The sequence below is a fragment of the Centroberyx gerrardi genome, chromosome 5 (genome assembly GCF_048128805.1).
Source record: "Centroberyx gerrardi isolate f3 chromosome 5, fCenGer3.hap1.cur.20231027, whole genome shotgun sequence".
NCBI classification, from domain to species: domain Eukaryota; kingdom Metazoa; phylum Chordata; class Actinopteri; order Beryciformes; family Berycidae; genus Centroberyx; species Centroberyx gerrardi.
Window position 1 is genome coordinate 19,396,508 of NC_136001.1, and position 25,949 is coordinate 19,422,456.

The following is a 25,949-nucleotide window of genomic DNA, read 5'->3' on the forward strand; positions in this document are numbered from 1 at the left end:
ATCTACAGACATATGGATTAACATTAGTGTCTATACCTTAAAGCTGGAAATATAAATAGGCAAATCAAAATTACTATTTGGCTGTAGCTCACTGTAGCCTACTGTTTATTTCTGTGCAAGGACTGAAGCTGGTGATGATCCACAACCACAAAATGAAATATTTTCAAAATAGTCAAAATATTCAAAATAGTCAAAATACTACGGAGCAAACTGATATGAATTAGTCCTTTTTTTATGGCATTGATACACAGGGCAGGTCTTTGGCCAACTCTGATGAGCAATTGTCCCAATGCATTACCTTAACATCACTGCTTCAATAACATAGGCCTAGGACTTCCCTGTTGTCAGGAAACATTTGAATACATTTTGACCATGTTGCTCACTTTGTTGCCTGCCTGTTGCTAGGAGTGTTGACCATCTATAAGCTATTGGACAGGTGAATATCTTCTATTTTGGTTCATCAAAAAGCAATGCAATAGGCTATTAGATGCCCTGTCCAAATTGTCCACTATGCCATGGCATGTAGACATACCTGCTGATCATAGACTTTATCACTATACTGAATTTGAAAACAGTGTAACAGACATTTACTCCAACTGTTGTGAAAATGCTAGGTGTGTTATAGGCTGAAGTTTTCTGGACTGGGCTGAGTATCAGGTTATGTCTAGTTAATCCACAACATATTTTGTGCAGATTGGCAGTAGACTATAGGTTACTGAATGTGAATTTAGTGGGCATGTTTCCTTACATTTAACTTACATCCATACAATATCAATGAAACCAAAATACTGATGCATATCTTGCATTAGCTATATTGTTGTTTTCTGTAATTTAAGTATACCATTAATTATGTCACACTGAATTATGGGTACTTGTTTATTCCACCATTTTCCCAGTGTAAGGGGAAAAAAACAATACTTGCTGACACAGATGCAAATGAATATCCTTTGAATATTTAATATTTCCCACTGACCCCTTTAAGAATCAATTGAATTTTAAGCATGGCATAGACAGAGAAAAAAAGTTTTGGGTTTTTAAACACCATCAAACCATCAAAAAAAGTCATTTTTGGACCATATAAAGACAAAGTACAGCAGGTTAGTTAACCATTACAGCAATATGTGAAAATTAATTAGCACAGGCCTCTTAGCTGAGCTTGAAGCTCAATAAGAGATAAAAAGATGCATTGCTAATTGTCAGTAGGGCAAAGAGATAAAAAATGACATTTTCTGAAAACATAGACCAAATTTATACGGGACAAACATTCATTTTTTTCCAGAACAATGTTTTAATAAATGTTTCTTTTATACATGGAAGTATAATTCCAGAAAGGAGTCATTTTGAAATACAAAACATAAATAACAAAATTCAGTTGGGGTCTCATTATAGTCTGAATAAGACTGTGACATCACAATGACAAATGAATGTGTTGATAGAGCCTATTATGGGTGAGTCAAAAGATAATAAAGGCCATTGGGTCCAAGTGTACAGGTGTAATCACATTTAAACCTAAAACACTTTAGAGCACTGGGCCTTAATGAGTTCTTTGGGATGTTTTATATTATGCTCTGTCACATTATATTTGAGGGAAACATTAAAAAAAAAAACATTCATATCAAACTTAAAACATTTTATACAAATGTAAGGCCTATCATTTTTTAAGCTTCATAGGAATATATTTTTTTTAAAGATCTTATCTCAAATTTTTATTTTGGTGCCAACAACCTGAAACTGCAAGTCCTATGTTTGCGAGGACTATAGCCTACAGTTAGGTGAGTTGTTGAGTTAAATCAGTGGCCTGCAGGTTATTTATTTCTTATGTCTGTGAAATTGTAATCTTTTTTTGCAAACTGATAATTATTGATATTGTATTTGCAACCTGCAAGCAATGTTATTAAAAATTGGTGCCAGACTCTAGATAAAATATATTAGTTTATTTTTTATATAAAAGCTTTTTTTTTTTTTTTTTTTTTTTATAAAGGTGTATTTTTTTTTATATAAAAGGCTATACTGATTGATATATATTGGTTGAGATTTACAAAATTGAGCCTAAAATTAAAGGAATGCTTACCACATTGTTTTTGCAATTTTTGTTGCATAAATATATTTGGTGCATTTTGTAGTGTTTAATGAGTGCAAAATGATCAAGTACAAAAGAAGAATAGGATTCTCATTAGAAAGCATGATATATTGTAAAAATAACCATATTTAGTTATTATTTCTGTTGAAAAAGGAAGACTGACATTCATATTCCCTAGTGTTAAACGCACATGGACTGTCCCCCATCTTCTTGAATCAGACCACTTTTCCATTGGCTACATCTCATCCTGGGCTACGAGGCCAATGTTAGTGCTGGCCAGAAACCAGGGTCAGATGGCAAGATTTGCAAAGAATCTTCCCATCCAAGGGATAGCAGCCATGGTCGTTCGGTTCAGGAGAGAGCTGGATGGCACAGATCTGCAGACAACATGAAAGAATTTCAGACTATAGCACTGAATACCTTGTGAGTTATTTTTCACTGAATGGTGTGTGTGTGTGTGTGTGTGTGTGTGTGTGTACATGCATGCACACATTTGTAAATGTCTCCATGCATTGTATGCATGCATGAACATCTGAACAGCATGCGTACCTCACAGCGGTAGCAGTCCTCATGGAAGGAGCGTCCCACACACTCCACAGTGTAGATATCAGTGCCATCTTCTTTTGGAATGATTAGCTGTTTGCAGACGCTACACTGTGGAGCGTATTTCCTTCATGGACCAAATTCCAGAGCAAACAGAATATTAGTTTTATCATTACAGTTAAAGAGGTAATTTCTATAAATACAACACATTTTGCCCTTTTTTTTTTAGCTCATAATTGCATTTCCATTCAGTGTGTGCTCTTGTAGATCGATTACTCAAGTGTCAGTTTTATTTGGTGGTGTATTATCCCAAGCCTTTCGTGAGACCTCTCCCTTACTGCTATGTGGTGGATTGTGAGGAGGTTTTTTTATCTTGTTGTGCTCATCATTTTTAATTCTAATACCTGTAGTAGTCCTGGAGGCAATAAACTTCCCCAACTTCTCCCTGAGCAAATCGTTCCTTTCCAATTTGTTGATTACATGTTGTACAGGTGAAACAAGTAGGATGGTACGCTCGCTCCAGTGCACGGATCATTTTGTCCTTGATAACTTCACCACATGCCCAGCAAAGTTCCAAACTGGCCTAAGGGAGATATACGGTTATTGATAAAAAGTTATGTGTTAAAATGTTATGTGTGTATTATGTATTGGCAACCTTGATTACGTCCTGTTGGGGAAGTTTTATTGAAGTTGTCCCTACCTGGTGGCAGTCTTCACACAGAGGGATTCCTGCCTTGTTGTAGTACTGTTTACCAGCCAGTGGAGTGTGGCAATATCTACACTGGAAGCAACTGTCATGGTAAGTCCTGTTTAAGGCCTCTATTGCAGGTTGATTAAGAGCCACAGTCTTCCGACAGAAGCCACACACGTCTGCATAGTACACAAGCATCAAATGTCAAAGCATGTTAGAATATGTGTGCTGTCAAAATGAATAGTTTAAAGCCTGGTTGGTAAAAATGCAAATAGAGATCATGTTACCTTTACTGTCTTGACTCATGTCTTGGCCATTTTTGTGGATCCCATGGGATTGTTCATTTCGATCCACCCCACTAGATGGTGTTCTTGTCTTCAGCTTGAATGTAAAGCATCATCATTAAAAGTTAATTGAACTGGAAAATGTGCCAACAAATGCAAGATACTAGTCCACATTTTAGTTTAGCCTCATAAGGTGCACAACACAATTTTGCAATGGTTGACTTGAACATTCAGTTCAGTCGAGTTTGATGTTAGAGGGGAAATGGGTAGAGAGTGGGTATGCATTAGGGTTAAGTGGCTTGCCTATTCTTATCACCGTTCAAAATCTGGTCCAGAAGAGGCAAAGGCTATCGCTTCCACACCAAATGTTTTGTAATATTGAAGACATCTGACAGAATTAGGAATGGGGTCACATGTCAATAGAATCTCATGGCATGTAGGCTTTTTGGGGCCTTGAAGATTGTGGAGATGGTTAAAAAATGTTGCTGAATTATTTTGCTCCAAAAAACCCTGCTACATACCTTTCTACACCTTTGATTAAGAAAACCTTTTCCAATAAGTCTACCAACATCAGATTCATAGCTGAGCAAGCTCAATCTTTTCCAAGGTGGAGACACAATGTCATTTACATTTTTACACTCTCTATACTCTATATTTGTTAAGTTAATTAAGTAATATTGTAATATTGCAATATTTTTCCATAATGATCCCTATATGGCAACTAGTTACTAATATGATTACACCTCTAATAAACTCATCAGAAATCCAAAAATGAGGCGCCTCTAATCGGGATATACAAGTAATCTGCATTAAACTCCCTTATTTAATACAATGAAATCACAAGCAATAAATATATGGATTATGGTAATCATTGTAATAGGTACATAAAATTATTCAGACTTTGAACAGCATAGATAGCTATGAATATTTATTTTCTACTCCCTTTCTGGATAGAGATGGAATACACCTCATGCTATTGAAGGGGCCCCATCCATTGTGAATGCTCTCAGCAAAATACATAAATTCCCCTGTGACCAAGAAAGGGAAAGGCTGCCTATATCCAAAACTCCTGCTCCAACTCTACCAGCTTTATTGCTCTGTGTTTTCATTGTTTCTACAGAGAGATGGAGCTGTACTAGAGGCAACAAAAAGGCAAAGTGTCTATGTGATATCAACAGTTTGGAAAGCATTCTGTTTTTGAAGGGAAAATGTGTATAGGTCACAATGTGTTTTTGTTTCATTTAGCCATATCTAAAAGACAGCTGTTTTTTCTCTATTAATATGTTTTGCAGATTCCTTACAACTGCCCAGCATGATACAGCGTTTGTGAAAGTTGTGGAAAGTTGTATTCCTTCAGAATGAGCAAGCTACAATATTAAACCAGTAACTTATTAAGTAAAGGTTAATAGCAGTACAGATTAAGATATAGGTGATGTGAATGTGATTGAATTTTATCAGCATGGCAAGAGAAGTCTGCATACCTGTTTGTTATAAACTGGCAATTGGCCTGGGGACAAAGGGTGGGAGAGAAGCTCTTGGGGAGGAGGAGGCAGTGGAGGTGCCGAATCCTCAGACGGCGTTTTCCCCCGAGATGAGAGCAGTGAGGGAGGTGGAGGGAAGGACTCTGTTAGTCAGGGAAAAGACACAGCAATTTCAAGTCAATTTGTAGTTGCTCACACAGAAAAACATAATTTGTCACTAACACCTGTTCCCAGTTACCTTCAGTACACCTGTCAGCTTTGCCCCTTTGCTGGGTGGCGGTGGGGCTTCTGTCTGAGGCTCTGGCCAAGCCACCTGCATGAGTCCGACCGACGCTGTCTGTGCTACTGCACGACTCAGACGGTGAGCCACCCTCTTTCTTACGTCTTTGACTGAGTGCATAGGTGCTGTCACTTGGGTTAACGCGCACAGCAGCGTGCTGCTTGTCTCTCGCAGGGGCATCGTGAGTTTGGAGGGCGTGCTGCTGCTGTGTCACAGTGGCTCCGTGAGGAGATGCCAGAGTGATGAAGACAGAGGACACCATCTTCTTTGGTGATGCTGCAGATGCCATGTCTCTGTAACACTCACATACAGACTAACAGAAACACAGAGAAGTTACTCTCAAGACTCTTTACACCACATACTGTTTTGTAAAACTACCACACTTCATAGAATCAGCACCTGACCTTATCTTTTTTAGCAACATTACAATGTAATTCTACAGTAAAATATTCTAATAACAGGGTAGAGCTAATTGCAGCAAGGCATGTTGTTGAACATGACATTTAATCCCTATCATCTAAATAATATTTAATCAAAGCAAAGAGTAAACGCCCTCTCAGTCAACTTTGTGGGAGCACTCTCACTATAGAGAAGAATACACACACTCACAGCTCTCATTACCCATAATGAATGGTTTTATAGGCATTATAGCACAAATCTGAATCATCTGTTTTCTTTAAACCCACTCAGAATCATCTCGGCTCTTAGATGCCATTACATACCTGAGAGAAAAATGTGGTTTGAGGTTAGCTCTTTTCTTCTTTCTCTTTCTCCCTCTGTATCTCAACACTTCTGGTTTGTTTCTCTGTTTTCCCTCCTAAGCTGCCACTGAGAAGACTTACTCCGGTAGAAAGGGCGACTATCTACAGAAAGCCACTCCTTTTCCTTCTGTACCTCCCTCCCCAAATCTCTCTCCCATCGACCCCTCCTCCTTCTCTGGCCGAATGACAATACCTCCCTCCCAGCCGTAAAAGGTGAACAGTTAATCTCTGGCAAAGTGCAGTAAAAAACATGACACATCTTGACAAATCTTGGGCAGGCCCCCACACACACAGACACACACACATGCAAGCCATGCAACAGTTGTGCAATCTAATCACAAACACGTAGTCAAACGTTTACAATTGTAATATACAGTATCACACAAAGTGCTCACCCATAAATAGACAGAACAGACAGCCCCCTCCCTCTTTCCAGCTCTTTATCTTTTGAAAGCCATAAGGATGTGACTGTACCTGCCTTTTCCAGTAACCCTCTATCTCAAACTGTCCTCTCCCTCTCTCTGTCTCTCTCTCTCTCTTCCTCTCTCTCCCTTGCAGCTCTCCCTTATTGTTCTGTCAGCTTTATTTTCCCTACCTCCCTCAATGAGTCTGCCTTCTTTTTTCTTCTCCCTCTTTCCTTCTTCCCTTCCCCCACTACATTATATCACTTAGTCTTTAGCCTTGACTTACTATCAGTGTCACAGGCATTGCTTTCATTTATGACTTAATGACATGTAGATAGAGCATTCCGAGCACTGGCTGATAATATGAAGGGGACTTCTTGCCATCTAATGAAATTCTCAATGCTTGATCAACCTTTGTGCTAAAAGTAACTGTAAATGGGTAACAGCATTACAGTACAATGAATCAGGGCATTGTGCAAGAGGAGATGGTGGTACATGAGGGAGAGGGGGAATGGTGAGTGATGTCTGTGAGAGCTATGAACAAGCTGCTTTGTTGTGTTTGCTGCTCTCCACAGAGCGTCTGGCAATATCAGCTCTGCTGATCAGCAAATATTTTGGTATTTTCTGGAGCCGGACCTTGTGAAGTCTACTCCCTCCTAAGAGTCAAAAAGGAGGAGGAAGTGAATGTTGAAGAAGAGCGCAGAACAATGTTAAATAAAAGCTTTCTGTGCAGGAAAAGATCAAGATGGATGTAGGTCAACATGAAAGAAAAGTGAGACAGGAATGTGTGAGAGAGGGTTAACTGGAGAAGGGGATACAGAATGAGGGAGGCAGATGGGGGTCTCTGTTGTTCCAGGCTCTGAGGAATGGAATGCTGCAGTGATGTCACAGCTGCAGGAGGGAGCATGCCTAGTGATGACACAATCCCCAGAGTTCTAAGCTCCTCCCCCCACAACCAAAATCTTCATCAAAACCTCTAAAACTCAGGAAACAGCATAACTTGTCATTTTATCAGCCGTTAGTATAAACTGATGCGGCGAGAATATGCATGAGTTTTAACGATTTGTTGGACAGACAGTACAACAATGAAATGTATTTTCAAGGTCAAATACGATGAAGGAAAAGGAAAAGGAAAAGGAACAGAAAGGAATGGGAAGGAAAAACATGTTCTCAAATACTGCTGATGCTGATTTCCTAACTGTAACCATAAAACAATAAAAAAGATAAACAGATAGGAAGTAGCTTGAATGCAAAAACTAGTTTATTAATACTCCTGAATGAACAAAAGCACATAAGTGAGCAAAAAAAAGGCTTATATACATTCAGCTATGTGAAACTAACTGTAACCATACCACCATTTTTTCATACTGACTTTGTTGACTGACTTTGTTGACACACAACACCTCACCTTCTGCTGGTGCGGGTCCAAAGCCATTCACTCTTGTTACTGTATAGCTACTTTTCATCATCTTTCCACTCTGTGAATACTTTACTTGGTTTGGTTTAGTTATCTTGTGTTGGTACAGAAAAACTTATGTATGCAGTGTTATGCAGCATTTGTTTTCTGTTGGTAGAGTAGTAGAGTAACAATGTAAAGTAATAATACAGTAAATTACTCACTTAAATCACACTTGCTGAAGCTTATAATGACGCCATTGATAATGCAAAGAGACCTGTGAGCAGGGCAGTGAGCAGTTGCTATATGGTGAAAATGGTGTATATGGTGGTAGCATATTCTTCATTGTTTCTTTCTGTTCAAAACAGCTGTGAGAAATAAATAAGTCAGTATATGGTTTATGCCGAGTATAGCGCCAATTTTATTAATGGTAACGGTGTGGTAAGTATACAGTATGTTTACATTAGAGGTGGTCATTGGTATTTGAGGTAGACCACAGGTTCACCATCAGCTGCCGTCTGATGATGTTGTGGCTGTGCTTCCCCTTGTTATGTGACTGGAGCTCGAGGCCAATTCAGGTTTGCTCGGGCTTGTGTCTTCTTCTTCTTCCTAAAGATGGAGAAAGACAATTAAACATCACCTCTCATTTTCACATTTCTCATCATTATTAATAAATCATAACTATATGTTGAGAGTAGCAATCAGCAATCATTATGTAGAAACAGTAATATAAACAATAATTACATAAGAGGAAGAGGTGTATGTTTCCCACAGACCTTTAACATGGCTTGCTGTAGGTCCCGAGAGTTCAGCAGGCAGACCGCTTCTCCCAGGAAAGTGATGAGGACATGGAGAACATCGGACCAGTAACCCACCGTGAGCATGAGCACCAACAAGGCCCCGAGCCGCAGCACCACAGAGTGCAGCAGGGCCTCTGCACCAGTCTGCCGAAGTTGCTCCTCTGTGTAGCAAAATGAAAAAAAAAAAGTTTTAATAGCAATGCTAAGAGGTTTTCATGACCGAATTCTGTCTCTCTCCACAAAGTCTTCCTGAAAAACCCTTTTTCCATTCCCAAATTGTTGCCCTCACCCTCACCTTGAATATAGACCACCAGCATAGCGTAGCAGAGAGTCAGAGGAGTCCAAAACTTTAGGGCATCCTTTTGGGACAGGAAGTGGTCATACACAGTAGCAGTGGAAGCCACAGTTGCTATTGCAAAGGCCAAGACAACCACCCTCTGCAGTGAAGCCAGGATGGTGTGTCCAGAGGTCAGGAGGGTGATGCACTTCCCACAGTAGCGCTCTGTGCTGTGCAGAGGGTAGAGCCTTGCCACATGGCTCCAGAGCTGCTGGCAGATGCCCGCCAGCGCCCAGCTGAGCCCCGCTGCCATCAACAAGCTGAGGGAGCTGTGTAGCGCCCCCTGCTGGAGGAACACCAGAATGCAGGTGAGGGCACAGCCCAGGGAAAACTGGCATTGGATCAGGAGCAACTGTGGGCCTCTGCCAGAGACATCCTGGGTAAAAATAGATTGAAGAGGCCAGGTGAAAATGGGTCAATTCAGTATTAGAAAGATCTACACGGTGAACACAGAGAATAAATGCCAGAAGCACACACTGATATAGGTGTATAACAAGCCAAATCCATTCACAGCTTGTTTGTCAACTCCTCTGTTCATGTGTCCGAGGAACTCACCAGTCCTGCGGTGGCCCAGGCAGAAACGGCCCTGAGGGAAAACTCCAGCACTATCAGTGAGGAAACCCGCGAGCCCACCAGAGACAGGAGGGCAGTCAGGGACCAGAACAGAAACGCTGTTCTCCAACGCTCTCTCAGCAGCCGGCCTGTCCAAGATGACCTCTGTTTGCTTTCATTTTCAGAATCAGAATCACTGTTTGGAGAGAACAGGGAGAGAATCATTGCATCACTGCTACCTTCGCCTGTCGCTTACACCTAACAGCACCGCCATTCTCATTCACACCCTGATTACATCCCTATTGTAATTCTATCCTCTTTGGTCTTCCTCTCAAGTGTCTTCATAAACTTCAATTGGTCCAGAATTCAGCTGCCCGTATCATTACCAGAACTCCTTCCATAGATCATATCACTCCTGTTCTTCAGCAACTTCATTGGCTCCCTGTTAAATACCGCATTCATTTCAAGATTCTGCTTCTCACCTTTAAGGCCCTTCATAACCTAGCACCTTCGTATCTTTCCGAAGTCCTTCATATCTACACACCCTCTCATACTCTCAGATCCTCTTCTGCCATCCAACTCACTACACCATCTGCCCGCTTGACTACCATGGGGTCTAGAGCCTTCAGTCGTTCTGCCCCCCGCCTCTGGAACTCTCTCCCACAAGACATTCGCAATATTGACTCTCTCTCCACCTTCAAATCTCGTCTCACAACGCACCTTTTCAAACATACAGCATATTCGGTCTGATCCTGACTTAATGGTTACACCCACATTGAGTTTTGCACTGATGATGATTTTATACTTATTTACTGTATTAACTTTTATTGTGTATCATTGCTTTGTTTGATTTTATGATGTCTTGATACATTGTTGCTTGTTTTTAACTGTGTCTTGTAAGGTGTCCTTGAGTGCTTTGAAAGGCGCCAATAAATAAAATGCATTATTATTATTATTATTACCCGCAAACATATGAACACACAACTAGAAACTATGATCTGATGTTAAATTTTCTTCTCTCAAACATTCCAAAATAAACTCACCTGCATGTTTGAATGAATAGATGAACTCGCATGAGATTACACAGCACTGAGATTCCACATGCACCCACCAGACCTAAAAAACATAGACAACACCACAGTGACAACACAGTGCAGTGCATCCCACTTGGAGACATCTATGGTATAAAAACACTATAAGTGTACTGAGAATTTAATGATCAAAAATATATCTTGTTTTCTTGCCAGAAGAAAGAAAAACATGTTGCTGACTCACCTTGAAAAAAGCAATCGATTGGGCTTGATTCAAAAGGCATCCATTCAGAAGTTCCCAGGATCCAGGAGAAAGAGAAAAACATTTTTATGTTTTCTTTGCAGGACACACACAAACAATGTGTTATGATCCGTCGCTCATGCTATTTCAATTTGAAACCCAATTAAAAACTACAGTGAAGAATTCTGCCTTGACAAGACAAGTGAGTTTATGTTGAATTCCTCTGAACCAAACCTTTGGGAGAGATTTCAAGTTGTCTTTATTTCTTCCAATTGATCACGTCTGAGTGTTCCCCATGCTCAAGTTCCAAAGGTCAAATGTGATTTGAGTTGGGTTGCTAGTCTAATCAATCCCTGATGTCTTTCATCAGGCTGATAGCCCTGTCAAAAGGATGATTAGGCCTATAGAGCAATCACACCCATTTTTAGATTATTCAAAATAAAATCAGACTTTGGTTACAGTGACTCTTGCACATCATAGATTTCACAGATGTAGTGCTTCTGTCCCTCAGTGTACAAAATACAAATTGAGATTTAATGCACTTCTTTATTAAAATGTCTTTATTAATTGCTGTTCAAACGCTTAAAATAACAATTGTTCAAATTTCAGAAAATAAAAAGATCGTTCACATCAAATCTCATTCTTTACATATAACAGTCAAGGCAATTAGACTTACAATCTGTAAATTAGAGCAGCCACAATGTTGGACTATAAACGTGGAATACAGAGCATGTGTCTTATAATCCAAACTGGATCTTCAGGCCGTCAGCATTCCATTGATAAGCTTGCATGTCATATGGGTCTCACAGCTCTCGTTTCAACTCTGCTGCAAGTTGAAAAGAAAGTGCAATGGATCCAGATGCCTTGCAAATTCATCCTCTGAGGTATTAAGGTAAAACCTGACAGTTCAACACTACTCAACAACTTCATATATTTGAGAATTTCACAGAAGCTCATCAGGCTGTTTAAGAGTCTGTGCAATATGTATCCATTTCTGTCAAGTAATTGAATGTTCATCCATTGTCCTCGAGTGTCCATCCATCATCCTCACTTTCTTGGACAAGACAGTTAGAAAATTCAGTGTTTTTCTTTTATTAATGGACCATTCAGATAGCGACAACTCTGCACAGCCCACTCAATCTGGTGCACGTATTTGGGTGTTTTAGGTCCTTCCCTGGCTTTGGTTGTCCTGCAAGGCCTGGTGCCTCATCAGATCCCAGAACAGCATGCTGAGTACGGTGTGTGGGGCCAAGCGCAGAAACACGGGGCCCATGCCTTTATACAACCCCAGCAGGCCCTCCGTTTGGCAAACCTTCAGCATACAATCTGAAAAGCCATGGTACAGGCGACCCTAAAAGGCAGAGACAGAAAACAATAATGCTCCACAACCTTCATTCACCAGTGTATGTATTTACCAGGTGGAAAGAGAATGTAAGCAGCAAGATGGTGGCAAGAGTAAAAGCAAGGAACTGGTTATAAAGGTCACTTAAACTCACCCTACGAAACTCATCTACTGGCTGGTTGTAGAGCCGTGTGCTGATGACGTCAAATGGTGTCATAGTGATCGTCACGGCAACTCCACTGATCATGGCAGCTATCAAAGCGATGAGCCAGCTGTTTGGACTAAACCACTACAAGGACAGAGAGAAACTAAGATTAACTGGATGGTGGAAGCATGGGAGAGTTTTGCCGGTTCAACGTGACTGTCACACACACTACAAATGTCAGCCGTTTGTCACAGTTACCTGGGAATGTGACACCCAGTCCTTGGCAGAGCTGAAGGTTGCCAGTTGGGCAGCTGATCCCACCATGACCCGAGGCACAGCCCCATTCACACCCCTCCACAGGCCAATGAGGCCCTCTCTTCTATAGATAGTAGCAAAAGCATCGGACACCCCCTGAAATGGAAAAAAACAATAAAGGCACTGGTGAATTTGAAGTCGCAGATAATATTACCTAAGAAATATTTCGATTGACAACCTCCCTCCCCAACAAAAAAGTTTGTTTTTCATTATGTGGTAAATAGTGTGAGACAGTGACATAGAGTGACAGATAGCTGACTTTCTTTTTATATTGTTAAAAGGCTTTTTGATGCATATAACCGTGAGGCATACCAAAGTAGTAGTCTGCTTAGCTCCAAGTGTAATGCTGTTAATGAATGGTATATGAATGGGTATAAATGTATATTGTTGAAGCCTGAGAGGCCACTCCTGGTCTCTTCAGTGAATCTGTATTGCATTTCTGTGTTTGTATTCATCCACCCCTCCCAATGGGATTGTCTTATTGTGTAAATGTCACACCCTACACCTATGTTTGAATACAGCTAGTTGGCCTGACTTTGGTGGTTACATTCTAGACACGTGGCACACAGTTCAAACACCTGAAGCTGTCCTGAAGCTGCTGCTCATCCATTGGCTGTAAAATTCAGATTCAACCCAAAAAATCTATGTATGTATAAAATGAAAGAACTCCAGAAAAAAATGTTCAGAATGCCACACATGCCCATCTTACCACATGGTTATGCTGGTGGCCTACTGCTATGGTTTCAACAGACTGCGCCTGCAGATGGGTCTTCACCTATGAAGGAAACAAAGCACACACGGTTCACTGTGTATTCTATATATCACTGTACTAAGTACTGTAACAAAAAGAATCTAATTAAAGAGAAAACAAGACTTACTAAAGAGGACAATGTCTGAGTCAGACGCCAGGTGTGAGTTATATAACAGTTACAGTCAGCTCCGCCAATGTACACCAGGTATGACTTATGTAACATTTGCTTTGTGAAGAATTAGTCTAAAATAATTTCTCAGGAAAACATTTGTACCACACCTTGACTGTCAAACTAGTGTAGAGGTTCATTTTCATCCGTCATTGCATCTCAGAATGACCTTTACTTAAGGTGACACCACAAGTCAGTTGTGAAACAGGAGTTTGGATCTCATGTTACACATGCACACACTTAAGAGCCGCTGTACAGTGTAAATGAAATAACCTTCACCTTTCTTTCCTTCATTCATGCCAAAGAGGAGGGACAAGATATATTTTTGGCAGCAGTGAGTAGCTTGAAGCTACGTGCCGGGTATATTTAGCGACCCTAGATATAGACAAATATGTCATTGCATGTATTGTGTTTCTGTGACGCTGCAAAACGTTAGATGGCTATAATGATGTATGGACTGACAGCTGAGGAAGAAAAACAACAACAGTGCTGTAACAGCAAACAAGGGGACATGAAGGAGACATTCATAAACACAGACAGACTGTGAAATTTGACTCTGGTGTGACGTCAAAACACGTTAAAAAAACTTTAATATGAAGAGCCGATTTGCATCCATCTTGACTATGAAATGAATTTTTATAGCATAGCATCAGATGGGGAAAGAAAACAAATGCCTCAGTGGATACATTACTCATCCATCTGCACAAGACATGGATTGACCCAGTTAAAGGTCATACATGTATTCTTTCAGACATGTGTTCAACATTACATCCTATGTGTGACTAGTCTGATCCTGCTATTCACATCCATGCTACTGTATGTTATAGTCATTCCCTAGCATGACCCCTTACTAGATAAAAATAGATTTAGGACCTTCAGATGGCTTTGAAACCGAGCCATGTGCTTTATTCTCTCTGTTTGGACTGACTCCTCCTTTTTTTAATTTTAATTGCTGTTGGCTCAAAGAATTATACTGCTGAACTGGAAATCATCATGTACTTTCAATAACTGGAAAAATGACATTTACCTTACAAAATAGATCTGTTTTATAATGCATGGGAATATTTTATAAAGTATGCCAAAGAGCAACTGTCTGATGTAAATTAACTGTGAACACCTCTCTGCTTTGTGCTGTTGTATAAGCGTTGGGGTGTGCAAGTTAACAATGTAATGTTCAATCTCTTTGTAAAACAAATATCACCTGTCATAATGCAAGTTGATATATTGTCACTTATCTATTGCCACAGTAGGGAAGCCTTTGTTATGCATGGTCCCATAGAAGCAATTATGGTCTGGCTGATTCATTTATCACTACAGGGAATATGATGATCTGTGTGTTTAAATACTGTAGCTACATTGAAGGTTCATAGTCCAGGATCCAGTGGGTGTAAACATCTGAATACTTTATGTTCATGGATGCATGTGCTTTGGCATTATGCACTGAATTACAGTCTGGTTGCATGACAACAGTGTTATGCTGAAACCTTTTGCATTATGTATCAGACTGCTTCCCTTGGAAGATGACAATGTATCTCTCTTAGCCCTATCATATTACCACAGTAGCTCTCTATAAAGCAGCTGTCTTTTTCCTTTTTAGCTAATGTCAGCTGTTTGGCTGTTAATTATCCTGTTTGTTTTTCTTTCAAATGTGAGTGAGGTTGTGTGTGCTGGGTGTATTTATGTTAAAGGCGATTGCATTAAGTATATAATCCCCAAATGTGACCTGGATGTGAATGTAACCCCTCCATCTGACCTGATTGTACACTGTCAAGTGCATTTATGTTGCATTTATCTTCAGATTAACTAAAAGGTATTTGAACTGCCTAATGTCCTGCCATAATCTGCATGATATATTAAACATAATGTATGCTAATGAGGTCATTCAATAAGCTAATTAACTTAATTATGAAAATATTTATATGTTATACTTGTCTTCACATAAGAAATAGGCAGCATTAACATTAACTCTATCTTAAAGCATTAAGGAGACATAGTAGTTTCAAGAAAATCAGTCAAGAAAATCAATTTTCCTAATTAATATGCAAATTTATGTAGCTAGGTTTTCATCTACTCCATAGGGGGGACCTGTGATGTAAGTATGGAGTTTCTATCATATGCTGTTCTTGAGTTATTGTGTCTACAGACAGACAGACAGACAGACAGACAGAATGACAACATAATGTCCCACATGATAAAAACGTATCTACCACGGACCATGGAGGTGGGACATAAAAAATGCATACAAGAAAAAGGAGGACAATACATAAAAATACATAAAATACATACAATCTATACAATTCATACAAACAATACATACATCCAATCAATCATACAAAACAATACATAAAATCTCACAAAAGACTCACATACAACACTCTGCACAAACGGCCTTGACTACACCACCAGAACACAAAGTGAATTTATAAAATGTATGACTCTATTCCTTGGATAGATCTTTGTTTTGTGATTAGGCCACATTATAAATAATCTACAGATGGCCTGTAGTACCATAGTGACTCAGAGTATCCTTCAAACAAAAGACTTAGAGGACGCAATATAAAAAGAAATCTTAGACAACTTACCAGATAGGCAGGAGAGGCGATGAAGGCACCCAGCGCCCCGGCCGCTGCCCCGGACACCAGACTCCCCCCATGGACTGTGGTGAAGCCCAAAGCTTCACAGTACGAGTAGGAGCCGAGCCTCACACCGTTCATGAGGCCTTGGTATATCAGCCCAACTGAGAGCCCCTTCTGCAGGCCCCGGAGCCCGTCTGTGCGCCCCACCACCCAGAGGGCCTGCAGGACGCCGCGGTAGTGTCTCTGGTAGGATCCCCGCGCACGCAGCTCTCCCTGGAGCTGCAGCCGGGTCTTCACCACCTCCAGAGGGTTGGTAAAGACACAGGCGCCGCAGCACGCCAGGGCACCGAAGGCGAAGTCCAGAGGAGGCCAAACACCTGGAGGGGGTGGCGAGGAGCTCCAAACGCCAAACGGAGTGTCTTTGGGGGAATATTTCAGGAGCTGTGTGCTAGTCATCCCTGAGAAGTGATCTTCACAAAGTGTGCTGGGAATCCTGGTGATGACTTTGTCCACCTTTCTCAGTTTAGGAGGGAATGGGGAGAGTGTATCTTACTCGGTATAGAACACACTGAGAGTTGACATCAACTTTTATGATAAGACATTTTAATATCTGTTATGTGCTTGACCGATACGACTCCACACGCCACTGTCCTTCCTTGGGTGATAAGTGCTTTTTGTGTTAGTTTCCCTGAATGTCACTCTGGACAAAAGAAGCAGCATGTGCAAGAGAACTTATTCATGTATAATTTAACATTTTGGAGCTACATTGAGAAAGTCCAGGCAAGTTGTAGAAAGGGCAAAGACAAACCAGGAAAGAGGAGTGTTTGTGTTGAGAACAAGAATCAGTGGAATCCTGTCGGGCAAAGGAAACATTCAGGTTTTAGTTCAGATAATAGGCACATTAAAAAAACAAAACAAGTCAGAGAGCAAAATATCTTGGTGTAACTCACTGAACAAAAAGCCTATTGACACTCAACAACACTGCATCTAAGAATGCCAACTATGGGACATAATATACAGCTTTACTTGATACTAAATCAAATATAAAAGGTTGCATCCTCAGAGCACAAACCCTCACGCACAAAATCACTTCATTCAGACAACTCACACACCAACCTCAGTCAAATTCATTCAAACCCACATACAACTTCACAAACTACGGTGCATTTAGCGGTGACAAACACACACGCAGACACGCACACACACACAAATCCCTTCTCACGTAGCTGTCCTACAATTAGAAAATCTCGTCAATTTGGTTACTTCAGTGAGAAACTCACAGTGATTTGTGATGCAGTTTAGCTCCATTCTTCCTCTCTCCCCCAACATTGTAAACATGTGTCCTTAGCACGTTCATTGTCGAAGTCTCCACCCACAGCCTTGCGCCAGGGCCAATACAGACCCGACCCCGTCTGCCACCTCACCACATCCCTCCCTCTGCGCCAATCACACGGCTTTGCTCTTACTGCCCCCTGCCTCGCTCCTATAGGATCTCTCTGGGTAAAAGGTTATTGTTGGTCAGAGAGGGGGTGGACCGTCTCGTGGAAAATGGAGAAAGTGTCCAAGCTCTAATGACTAAACTATATATGTATGTACGGCTTTCCCACCAGGAAGCAGCACTTGAACGCCTCACCATGTCGATGATCCTTGTCGGGAATTCTGGATGCAAGACAAATTGGCCGAGTTGTGATGTAGCTGCGTTGGCTAACATGGATGACAACAACATTGCCCTGTTTGCTGCCAGTAATAAACTATTCAAATTACACTGCATGTGATTCATCTACCAAATTTTGACGTTGAATACAACTAGCACGTGCCTGTTGCCTGTACTAGCTGGGTCTTGGCCACGAAGCTGTCAAAAGAAACAAAACAATGTAGGCTATATTATGCTACAGTGTTTGTTTTTATTTCCGACCAAGAACCACATGAACGCGCACGTCGTGTGTCCCACTTTGCACGTGAATGCGCCATGAGACAGATGTCAGAACAGGGTTAATCTGCCAAGGGTAAAAATGGTTAGTCTGAGAACCAAAACAAAGAACTATAATACTTCAATTAATGGAAGTATTTTCTGCTGGGAGAAGAAACATTTTGTACATGAGTGAACTAAGTAGTCTGTCCCATTACCCACACTTGCGGTTTCTTAATTATTATTAATATTATTATTATTATTGTTATTAATAATAATAATAATAATGTCCAAAAGATACAACATCAGGCAGGATAAAAACATGACAGAAAAATCATTACATCATTCATCTGTGGTTCACAAAACAAAAAGGATAAATACAAGGGATAAACAAACTGGCAAGTACAAAAAAAGAACAATATAATGGCTTTGATACAAAATTCATTGGAAAGTTTTATTTCCCGTCATCTTGGCAATTCTCCCTTCACCGTTTAGGAAGACTGGACTCCTGAACGTGATGAATTGTGGGATACACTTAGCACCAAATACTACTCCGAAGCGGTATTATGGTATGGGTCCATTAAATATGGGATAAGTGTACTGCGTGTTGGTATTTTTCAGACATGGGACATACTCGGTGCCGCGTGAACACGCACTTCAGTACACAAAACCGCAAGTGTGGGTAATGGGACAGGCCCTCTGTCTCAGTTTTCTTCCTGTGTTATACACCTAGAACCACTAGAGGCTGATATTCTTCAGCAATAAACTAACAGCACTCCTAACAGCATCATCCATTACGTACAGCACAGAGTTCTGAATTCATGTATCAAAGTACTAACATATGCATTGCTGTTTGATAGACAACAGACATTGTGAGACTGTGACAGAGAAGACATGGAGGCCTTTATTGTTTAACTGTTTATAGTACAATGCAACATCTCTCACCCGCCATGGCCCCCCTACACACATTAGTCAACAAACAACTTTTAACGACCACCATGCTCACATAATAACACACACACACACACACACACTCTCACACTTTGTTGTCAATGTAAACAATGCAGGCTTAAAGAGTGATAAAAAAGCAAGGTAGTCATCAACCGTTCCTCTTAACAATGTCCATTCTTCCAACTTTTCTCTCTTGAGAGTTCAGAGCAGGGAGATACAGAAAAACAAATGTCACTCTATGGTAGATCACCTTTTGGGAACAACAAAATAGTCCTGTCCTTTCTAATCACTGCATACACACACTCACACAGATGCACACACACACGGTCAAGTCAGGATGCTCATTCAACCAAATGCTGTTTATCAAAGTGTAGTTAAACTGTATTATTTTGAACGCTTGCAGTAGGCAGAAGGGAGAGTAGTGTAAGTCTGAAGTGGAACATCTAACAATGATTATGTTCTTTTCCCATAATCCTTTCTACAGGAAAAAGGCCTTGTGTGTCAATTCCCTTGTGTGGCCACAGGGTGGAGCGTCTGTCATCCTATTCCCGCCTGTGGCTGCATTACCTTTTAGCGCGAACAAAGTACAAGGCATTGGTTTTAGGGTAATACTTCACATTCTGTTTTTTGTCCATGAGGCCCCCAAAAATAATGAGCTCCCCCCTGCCCTGCACCACCGTGTGAAGGCTGGTCTCAGGTGGGCCTGTGACGGCAGCGGGAGTCCCGTTCCCGTACACTCTCCAGGAGACCACGCCAGCCGTTTTGGCCCGGGACACGTCCAGAACATACATCTGCATAGGCTTGCAGTTGAGTGACTGGTACAGTGGTTTCCCTACGTTCAGGCTCTGAGGTGGGTGATGGCCAAGACGCCGTGCAATAGGTGGAATAGCATGTCCATCAGCTCCAGCAGCCTGCGGAGGACTGGAGGATGATGAAGGGGGCGTTCCAGGAGGAGCTGCCCCTCCTCCACCACTTCCTCCCCCAGGAGCAGCTCCCTGTGTCTGGAGGGATGATGATGATGATGATGATGAAGATGGTAAAGATGAAGAAGATTTCACTGCCTCCAGACCTCGTCGTAAGGCAGCGGGGGACACTGCTCCTGGGGGAGTGCGTGGGGAACCTGTAGGAGGTGTGTGTAGGCCGTTGGTGCTGGGCACCTCAGGGTGGTGTGTGGCAGATGGGGGAGACTCCCAGCCATAGTCCGAGGAGGCAGGCGGGTGAGGGCGAGAGGGCGGAGATGCAGCCTGGGCCGGGCTGGTCCGGGGTGAGGGGGAGGATCCGTTTAGTAACGGGGGAAGTGGAGGGAGAGGCGGGCTATCCGGCCCCTGTGAAGGAGAAGGCTGCTGGGAAGAGGATGGGCTCCCGTCTCTGGCACTTCCTCTGGCCGAAGGCCGGGGTCTCAGGGTGCCCCATCGGCCGTTTACACACGGAGCCTCCTCAACGGCTCCCAGGACCACACCGGCAGCCCCACTCCGTACAGGAGACTGAGAGCGCAGGGAAGGCGGTTCGGGGCCCAGAGGGGCAGGTGTGGCACTTATGGGGGAGGGCCGAGAGTTAAGACTTGGGCTGAGCGGTGCGCGGCCGCATGGAGCCTGTGAGAAAACCACCACACACTGGCCAACCTGGAGGTAAAGTTGAACATAAGAGAAGCATGTGAGCCATGGACTTAATGATCATGCACAAAAAAGAAGGAACAGTAAGACCCACACTTACCCTACAAGCTGGGTGACACCAAAGCTCAGGGGCTCCATGGTCATCATTTTCCACCTGCAGCTGCTGCCACGTCCAAGGTGGAGCACCCATGTGGAGGAGCCAGGCATCCTTCAGGAGCTGGGGGAGACAAGACCAGAGTTAAAGTCAAAATTAAAGTGTCTTTGCACATGCAACCTTTGCTGGCAGATACAAATTAAATTGGTGATGCTACAATAGAGGAAAAAAAAGAAACTTACTGCATTAGGGCCACCACAGCCTCCCAAGATAAGCAAAGTCTCATTGTCAATCACAATCTAAGAAAAAAGGGAGACATTTTAAAAGGTACAATTCCATTTCATGTGTCACATAACACCCAACATCATTTAATTTATGGAAATGGTCAACATGTAGAATACACTGTACCCTGATGAAGGCAGAGACCTGGTAGCCTAGTCCAATAAATGGTTTATTTCTTTTGCATGAGATGTGTGTGGCCTGATACCTTTCTTTTGGATTTAACTGGACCTGCACCTTCTTTGGGTGTGCATTCTCAACATTTCAATATTTCAACATGTAGAATACCCAGAGATTTTGTCTTTATTTTAAGAGTAGTATTTATTTTATATATTGCCTAGCCTAAATGTTGACGCCTCCTTACTTGAGACTGGCCTCCTCGTGGGTGGGGGGATGGGCCAGATATGGGAGGCTTGGACCAGGACCACTGCTCCAGATCCAGAACCCAGACCTCGTTACTCCTGATCAGGGACCAGCAGAGAGCACAGTAACACGGTAAGGTATGACAGCAATTGTTTACATTCACTAATAAGCTTAATAGTACAAATTAATAACAGATTCTAAGCTTATTATTATTTTGTATAAAATGTAATAAAATGCAAAGAATGGCATACATTTGGCGTGCGCCTAGTGATCCCCCAAACACCACCATGGTGTTGCCAATTACAGAGGAAGAGTGGCCAGCCATGGGTGGAGGTCCATGAGTTGTTACTATACAGTTCCACCTGAGACAACAGACAAACAGATGAATCACAGAAAGACAGAGGAAAAGCACTAATGAAAAAGCTAAACATTGAGGTTCAACTTCTTCATCAGCAGGTACGAGCACATCCTCTAACTTCCAGCACTGCGTTCTCCCTCACCAGTTCTTTGAAGGAGAGTATGTGTGGATTTCGTCAAAGAACCTCTCCGGCTGATGCAGTGGATAAGGGCTAGGGCGAGTCCAGCCCCCAAACAGCACTAGCAGGTCTTTGTGCATCACCAGAGTTGCTCCCGCTTTAGGAGACGGGTAAGAGCCTGTTTAAGAAAAGAGCAAAGGTGTGATTCTTTCTATTTTTACCTAAAAATTCAAATATTTGTATATGCATCCATAGATACTGGTGTCTATGTATAGTTCTGACATCAAGTTAAATATAGCACAAAATATAACTTTCAGAAATCCATAAAAATTGTTTTTATCGAGACTTGAACTTTGCTTTCCTAATGTGAAAATGATCAAATGGAAAAGGAAAACTTAGCAGACAGCCACAATGTCAAGTAATGCTTTTCATCTCCCTTCATATAAAAGTGACAAGGAATAGCATAGGCATTATGTTTAAAACCCTCATGACATGAAAATTTACTTTTTGATGACATCAGCCAAAAACAAAAACATTTGCAAAATAATTATGCCTACAAAGAAATTTGCATCAAATCCAGCCCTCTCGCGGTAAATGCTGTTTGAAGCCAACTCATCCTGCATTCGGGGTGCAACATTTTCACTGACATCTCTTAGCAAGCTCTGGGTTTCAAGGTGACATATGTACAGTGTTCTCTTAGTTCATCTTTAGCATGCAATTTCAAAAGAGGCACAATAATCCAAAAAGGTTCCAGCAATAAAATGCAAGTGCACCAATAAAATCTGTTTGACTACAATCTTATTTCACCACTGCTTCTTCGTTTTTTATTGCCACCTCCTCAAATGCTGTGTAATCATTTGCTGCCGTTAAGCATTTCACTAGCAGTTGACAGTACAACTTACATGAGTCCCATGCTTAGTTAGTTTTTACCAGAGCCACATATGAAATGAGCTCCTGGGGTCTTTAAACCTTGTAAAGCACTCGTACCTGAGGCTAAAGGGCGGATCCACTCCTTGCTATTGAGGTCGAGTCTCCAAAGATCGTTGAAGGCAGCATTGCAGCTACTCTGAGTACAACCCCCAAAAACATACATGGACTGGTTTGAGTCATAATAACATGCACCTGCAACCAAAAAAGATAAACATCAGCCATTAATGGAAAACAAATACAATTTCTCCATATACAATCAGCAGAAGAAATACTGGAACAGCAGAGTAAAACTGATTCTGAGGTGAAAATCAAAAGGTGTGCACAAGGCAAAAGTATGTAATGTTTTCTAGTGATTATATCCATATATATGACCACTGCTTTTTCTACAGAGCTCAGCAGAAAAATTAGCATATAAACTAAATTGCCTATAAACCTTGAGGAATGGTGTAAGAATAGGACAATGTAACTGGCTGATTCACAAGCTCAGGGGAGGAGTTTCCAAATTTGAATCTGATGAGCAAAAATCTGCATCAACATGAAAAATATAAATATAAAACAATAAAACAATGTGAAAACTCTCTCAATCTATGTTAACACTGTTGAAGTCCAGCTGATTACCAAACGGATTGCATAAATATACATCCTTCATACATGCTCAAACATATTGAGCAAAAATTGAGGAAAAACAGTTTCATTCTACACTGTGTAAATCAAATCATGAAGTGTTGTAAAGCAGCATATACTGACTGTGTGAAAAGCGCTGAGTGATAGGTGTTCCCGGATATGGGTATGTGCGACTTTCCCATTGAATATTTCCCTCCTGGACTGCCCTCAGGAAACCATGGTAGCACTGATAAGCAACACCTAGGTAGGAGAAAATATTAATAAGCATCAGAAAAACGTTTTAAAGTATTTACAGTTGGAGGTCTGCAAGTGGTCACCTGCAAACTATCCAGGGTGAAGGATGAGCAGATTTGATTTGAGTCACAATACTTTCTGAACTCTCCTTGTTAACGATTAATAAATGGCCTTTCAATACCTACTGATAGTAGTATAATGTCAATGTGCACACAATGGAGTTCACCAATCCACCTCCTGACTTAAGTTCATGCAGATATGACCGGCGTACCTTTGATGAGGCGATACCACTGCTTGCATACAAGTGCAGCAGTCTTGTGCTCCTGGTAAGGTGAGAGGAAGGATAGAATGTATTCGAGAACTTCCTCTGGCAACTCCACCATTGTTCTCCCGCCTTTGGCACCACTTTCCATGTTCCCCTCTTGTCTGCTGGACCCCATATTTGCCTCTGCTTCTTCTGTTATCCCAGCAGGCTCTGAACCATCTTCCTCTGTATCCATGGCAACAAAGTATCCATCCTCATTGTCAGAGGAGTGGGACATTATTGTCTGTTGAGATATAAAAGAGACATGGTAATGATGGAGTCACTAACGTTCATGATGATGGAGGATGTTCAGCATCACCCACCATCAACTATATTCAGGTTACCAGAGAGATGAAAACAGCTCATTGCAGCTCTCATTGCAGGTGAGCAATTCCTAGGTTACTTGCCTATTTTATTTCACACCTAAACCATATGTTCTTTGTTGGATTATTGCGCCAGAGTTATCGTGGATAGAAGGGTTAAACATAAATTTGGAACACATTTTGTCCCAGCTAAACTAAATGAAACTACAAAGCGATACTAAAAGATTTAGTGTGCAGAATTCTTCATTTTTTCACCCTTTGTCTGAGACGGGTGGTGCCCTTTCTTTGGACTGAGCAGCTGCCCCCTCCACACAGCACATAGGTCTGAGCACGTCCCTGACATATCGTTAGCTACAGCTAGCTGTCGTTAGCTGCCACCTCATGAACGAAACGCTGGATGGCTAATGCTAGCTAACACCCAAAGCTAACTAGCTAGCAAATACATGACTCCTGTGAAATTTCCTTGGCCAAAAGACGCAACCAAAATAACATTTCACTGACTAACGTTAGTCGTCGTTAACCGGTTGTATAACACAACATATGGGGCTTGGTCCTTAGAGACGAACTAGGACTAGCGTTAGCTGACTTAACGTTAACATTACATCGTCAGCTAACATCAATGGGTCTTTAAAGGTGTTTATAAATTACGCGTTTTCTAGTTAAAGATTCTGCGTTGCAAAACTTGGCAAAACGTCACTTTTAACGCTAGGTAAATGTGCCCATCATTGAACATGACATGATATCCATCCAGGAAACAGTCAAAATCTGAGTTGCACGCTAGCTAACGTTAGCTATCTTGGCTACTGCTGATAATCTTTGCTAACGTTAGCTAGCTAAGGCAGGTTGTGTACAGTAATTAGCTCCTCTAACGTTAGATACTTTGTCAGGCATTCTCAGTGTAGTGTTATCCATTTAAGTTCACAACTGTGGCAGAGTTAATAGTCACCGTTATTTTAGACGTGGTCTTTTCCGGGCTCGAAATGTGCGTCTTCCCTCTCCTCCCCTATATCAGCTTCGGTGGTTCATCTGCAGACTCCAAACAGTCGCCATCTTCCGCTCTGGAACAGCATCCTCCGCAACATGAAGGGCGCGCGCACGCAGGCAGAAGTCGCCGTGTCTGTGACGGTTGGTTGGTGGTACCAAGGTGGGTCCCCTGGTCCCAAACACTGTACAGCCTGAATTTACTTACTATCATCACCTGGAGCCACTTCTGCCTGGTACTTCATCAAATCTTTAAAATAATTTAATATCCAGATTGATTTTTGTTTCAATAGGTAGGTGTCTGTCACACCTCATTTATCTCTGGACCCTGGAATGATGTCCAAAACAGTAAAGTCCGTTGAAAAAAATCAACTTGCAATTATGATGCTTACACATGCTACATGGGTTCACATTTCACATACACATCTGTGTAAATGTCTTGCTGCTAAGCATCTGTATAAAAAGCTCTTCAATGAGTAGCAACTATAGCCTACCATGTATGGATTACGGGCCAACCGGGCACAGGCCCAGGGGCCCAAGAGCTCAGGGGGGCCCCTAAGCCAGAGCCTGATACACAATGATGCTGTCACTAACTTTACATTTACTGCCCTGCAGTCAAAGGGCCCTGCAGCCCCAAAATTCCCCCTATAATAACCTAAACATTTGTTTTGAAGGTGTCATCATGGCAC

General features: G+C 41.7%; 4 protein-coding genes across 5 annotated transcripts; all 4 read right to left on the reverse strand.

The window, feature by feature from the left end:
- Window positions 1-955: 955 nt before the first annotated feature.
- Window positions 956-6,237, reverse strand: fblim1 (filamin binding LIM protein 1). 2 transcript variants are annotated; one of them, XM_071925906.2, is made up of 8 exons: window positions 6,082-6,237; window positions 5,318-5,672; window positions 5,080-5,222; window positions 3,602-3,695; window positions 3,324-3,493; window positions 3,028-3,206; window positions 2,630-2,750; window positions 956-2,457 (listed from the first exon to the last, which is right to left on the reverse strand). In XM_071925906.2, exons 2-8 carry the CDS (start codon window positions 5,646-5,648, stop codon window positions 2,347-2,349), a joined length of 1,149 nt encoding a protein of 382 aa, XP_071782007.1. In that variant the 5' UTR covers window positions 5,649-5,672; window positions 6,082-6,237; the 3' UTR covers window positions 956-2,346. The 2 variants fall into 2 exon arrangements, with proteins under 2 accessions (XP_071782007.1, XP_071782006.1); XM_071925905.2 differs by having other exon boundaries at window positions 957-2,457; window positions 5,318-5,650.
- A 1,706-nt stretch (window positions 6,238-7,943) lies between these two features.
- On the reverse strand, window positions 7,944-10,966 carry LOC139932239 (transmembrane protein 82-like). The gene is made up of 6 exons (XM_071925947.1): window positions 10,885-10,966; window positions 10,653-10,725; window positions 9,613-9,805; window positions 9,016-9,433; window positions 8,697-8,881; window positions 7,944-8,529 (listed from the first exon to the last, which is right to left on the reverse strand). Exons 1-6 carry the CDS (start codon window positions 10,964-10,966, stop codon window positions 8,428-8,430), a joined length of 1,053 nt encoding a protein of 350 aa, XP_071782048.1. The 3' UTR covers window positions 7,944-8,427.
- A 476-nt stretch (window positions 10,967-11,442) lies between these two features.
- Window positions 11,443-17,506, reverse strand: slc25a34 (solute carrier family 25 member 34). The gene is made up of 6 exons (XM_071925895.2): window positions 17,460-17,506; window positions 16,186-17,032; window positions 13,393-13,458; window positions 12,627-12,779; window positions 12,378-12,512; window positions 11,443-12,232 (listed from the first exon to the last, which is right to left on the reverse strand). Exons 2-6 carry the CDS (start codon window positions 16,633-16,635, stop codon window positions 12,044-12,046), a joined length of 993 nt encoding a protein of 330 aa, XP_071781996.1. The 5' UTR covers window positions 16,636-17,032; window positions 17,460-17,506; the 3' UTR covers window positions 11,443-12,043.
- A 1,466-nt stretch (window positions 17,507-18,972) lies between these two features.
- Window positions 18,973-25,348, reverse strand: fbxo42 (F-box protein 42). The gene is made up of 10 exons (XM_071925904.2): window positions 25,226-25,348; window positions 23,924-24,200; window positions 23,542-23,658; window positions 22,852-22,986; window positions 21,889-22,042; window positions 21,640-21,750; window positions 21,390-21,486; window positions 20,989-21,045; window positions 20,753-20,869; window positions 18,973-20,661 (listed from the first exon to the last, which is right to left on the reverse strand). Exons 2-10 carry the CDS (start codon window positions 24,192-24,194, stop codon window positions 19,603-19,605), a joined length of 2,118 nt encoding a protein of 705 aa, XP_071782005.1. The 5' UTR covers window positions 24,195-24,200; window positions 25,226-25,348; the 3' UTR covers window positions 18,973-19,602.
- Between the last annotated feature and the right edge of the window lie 601 nt (window positions 25,349-25,949).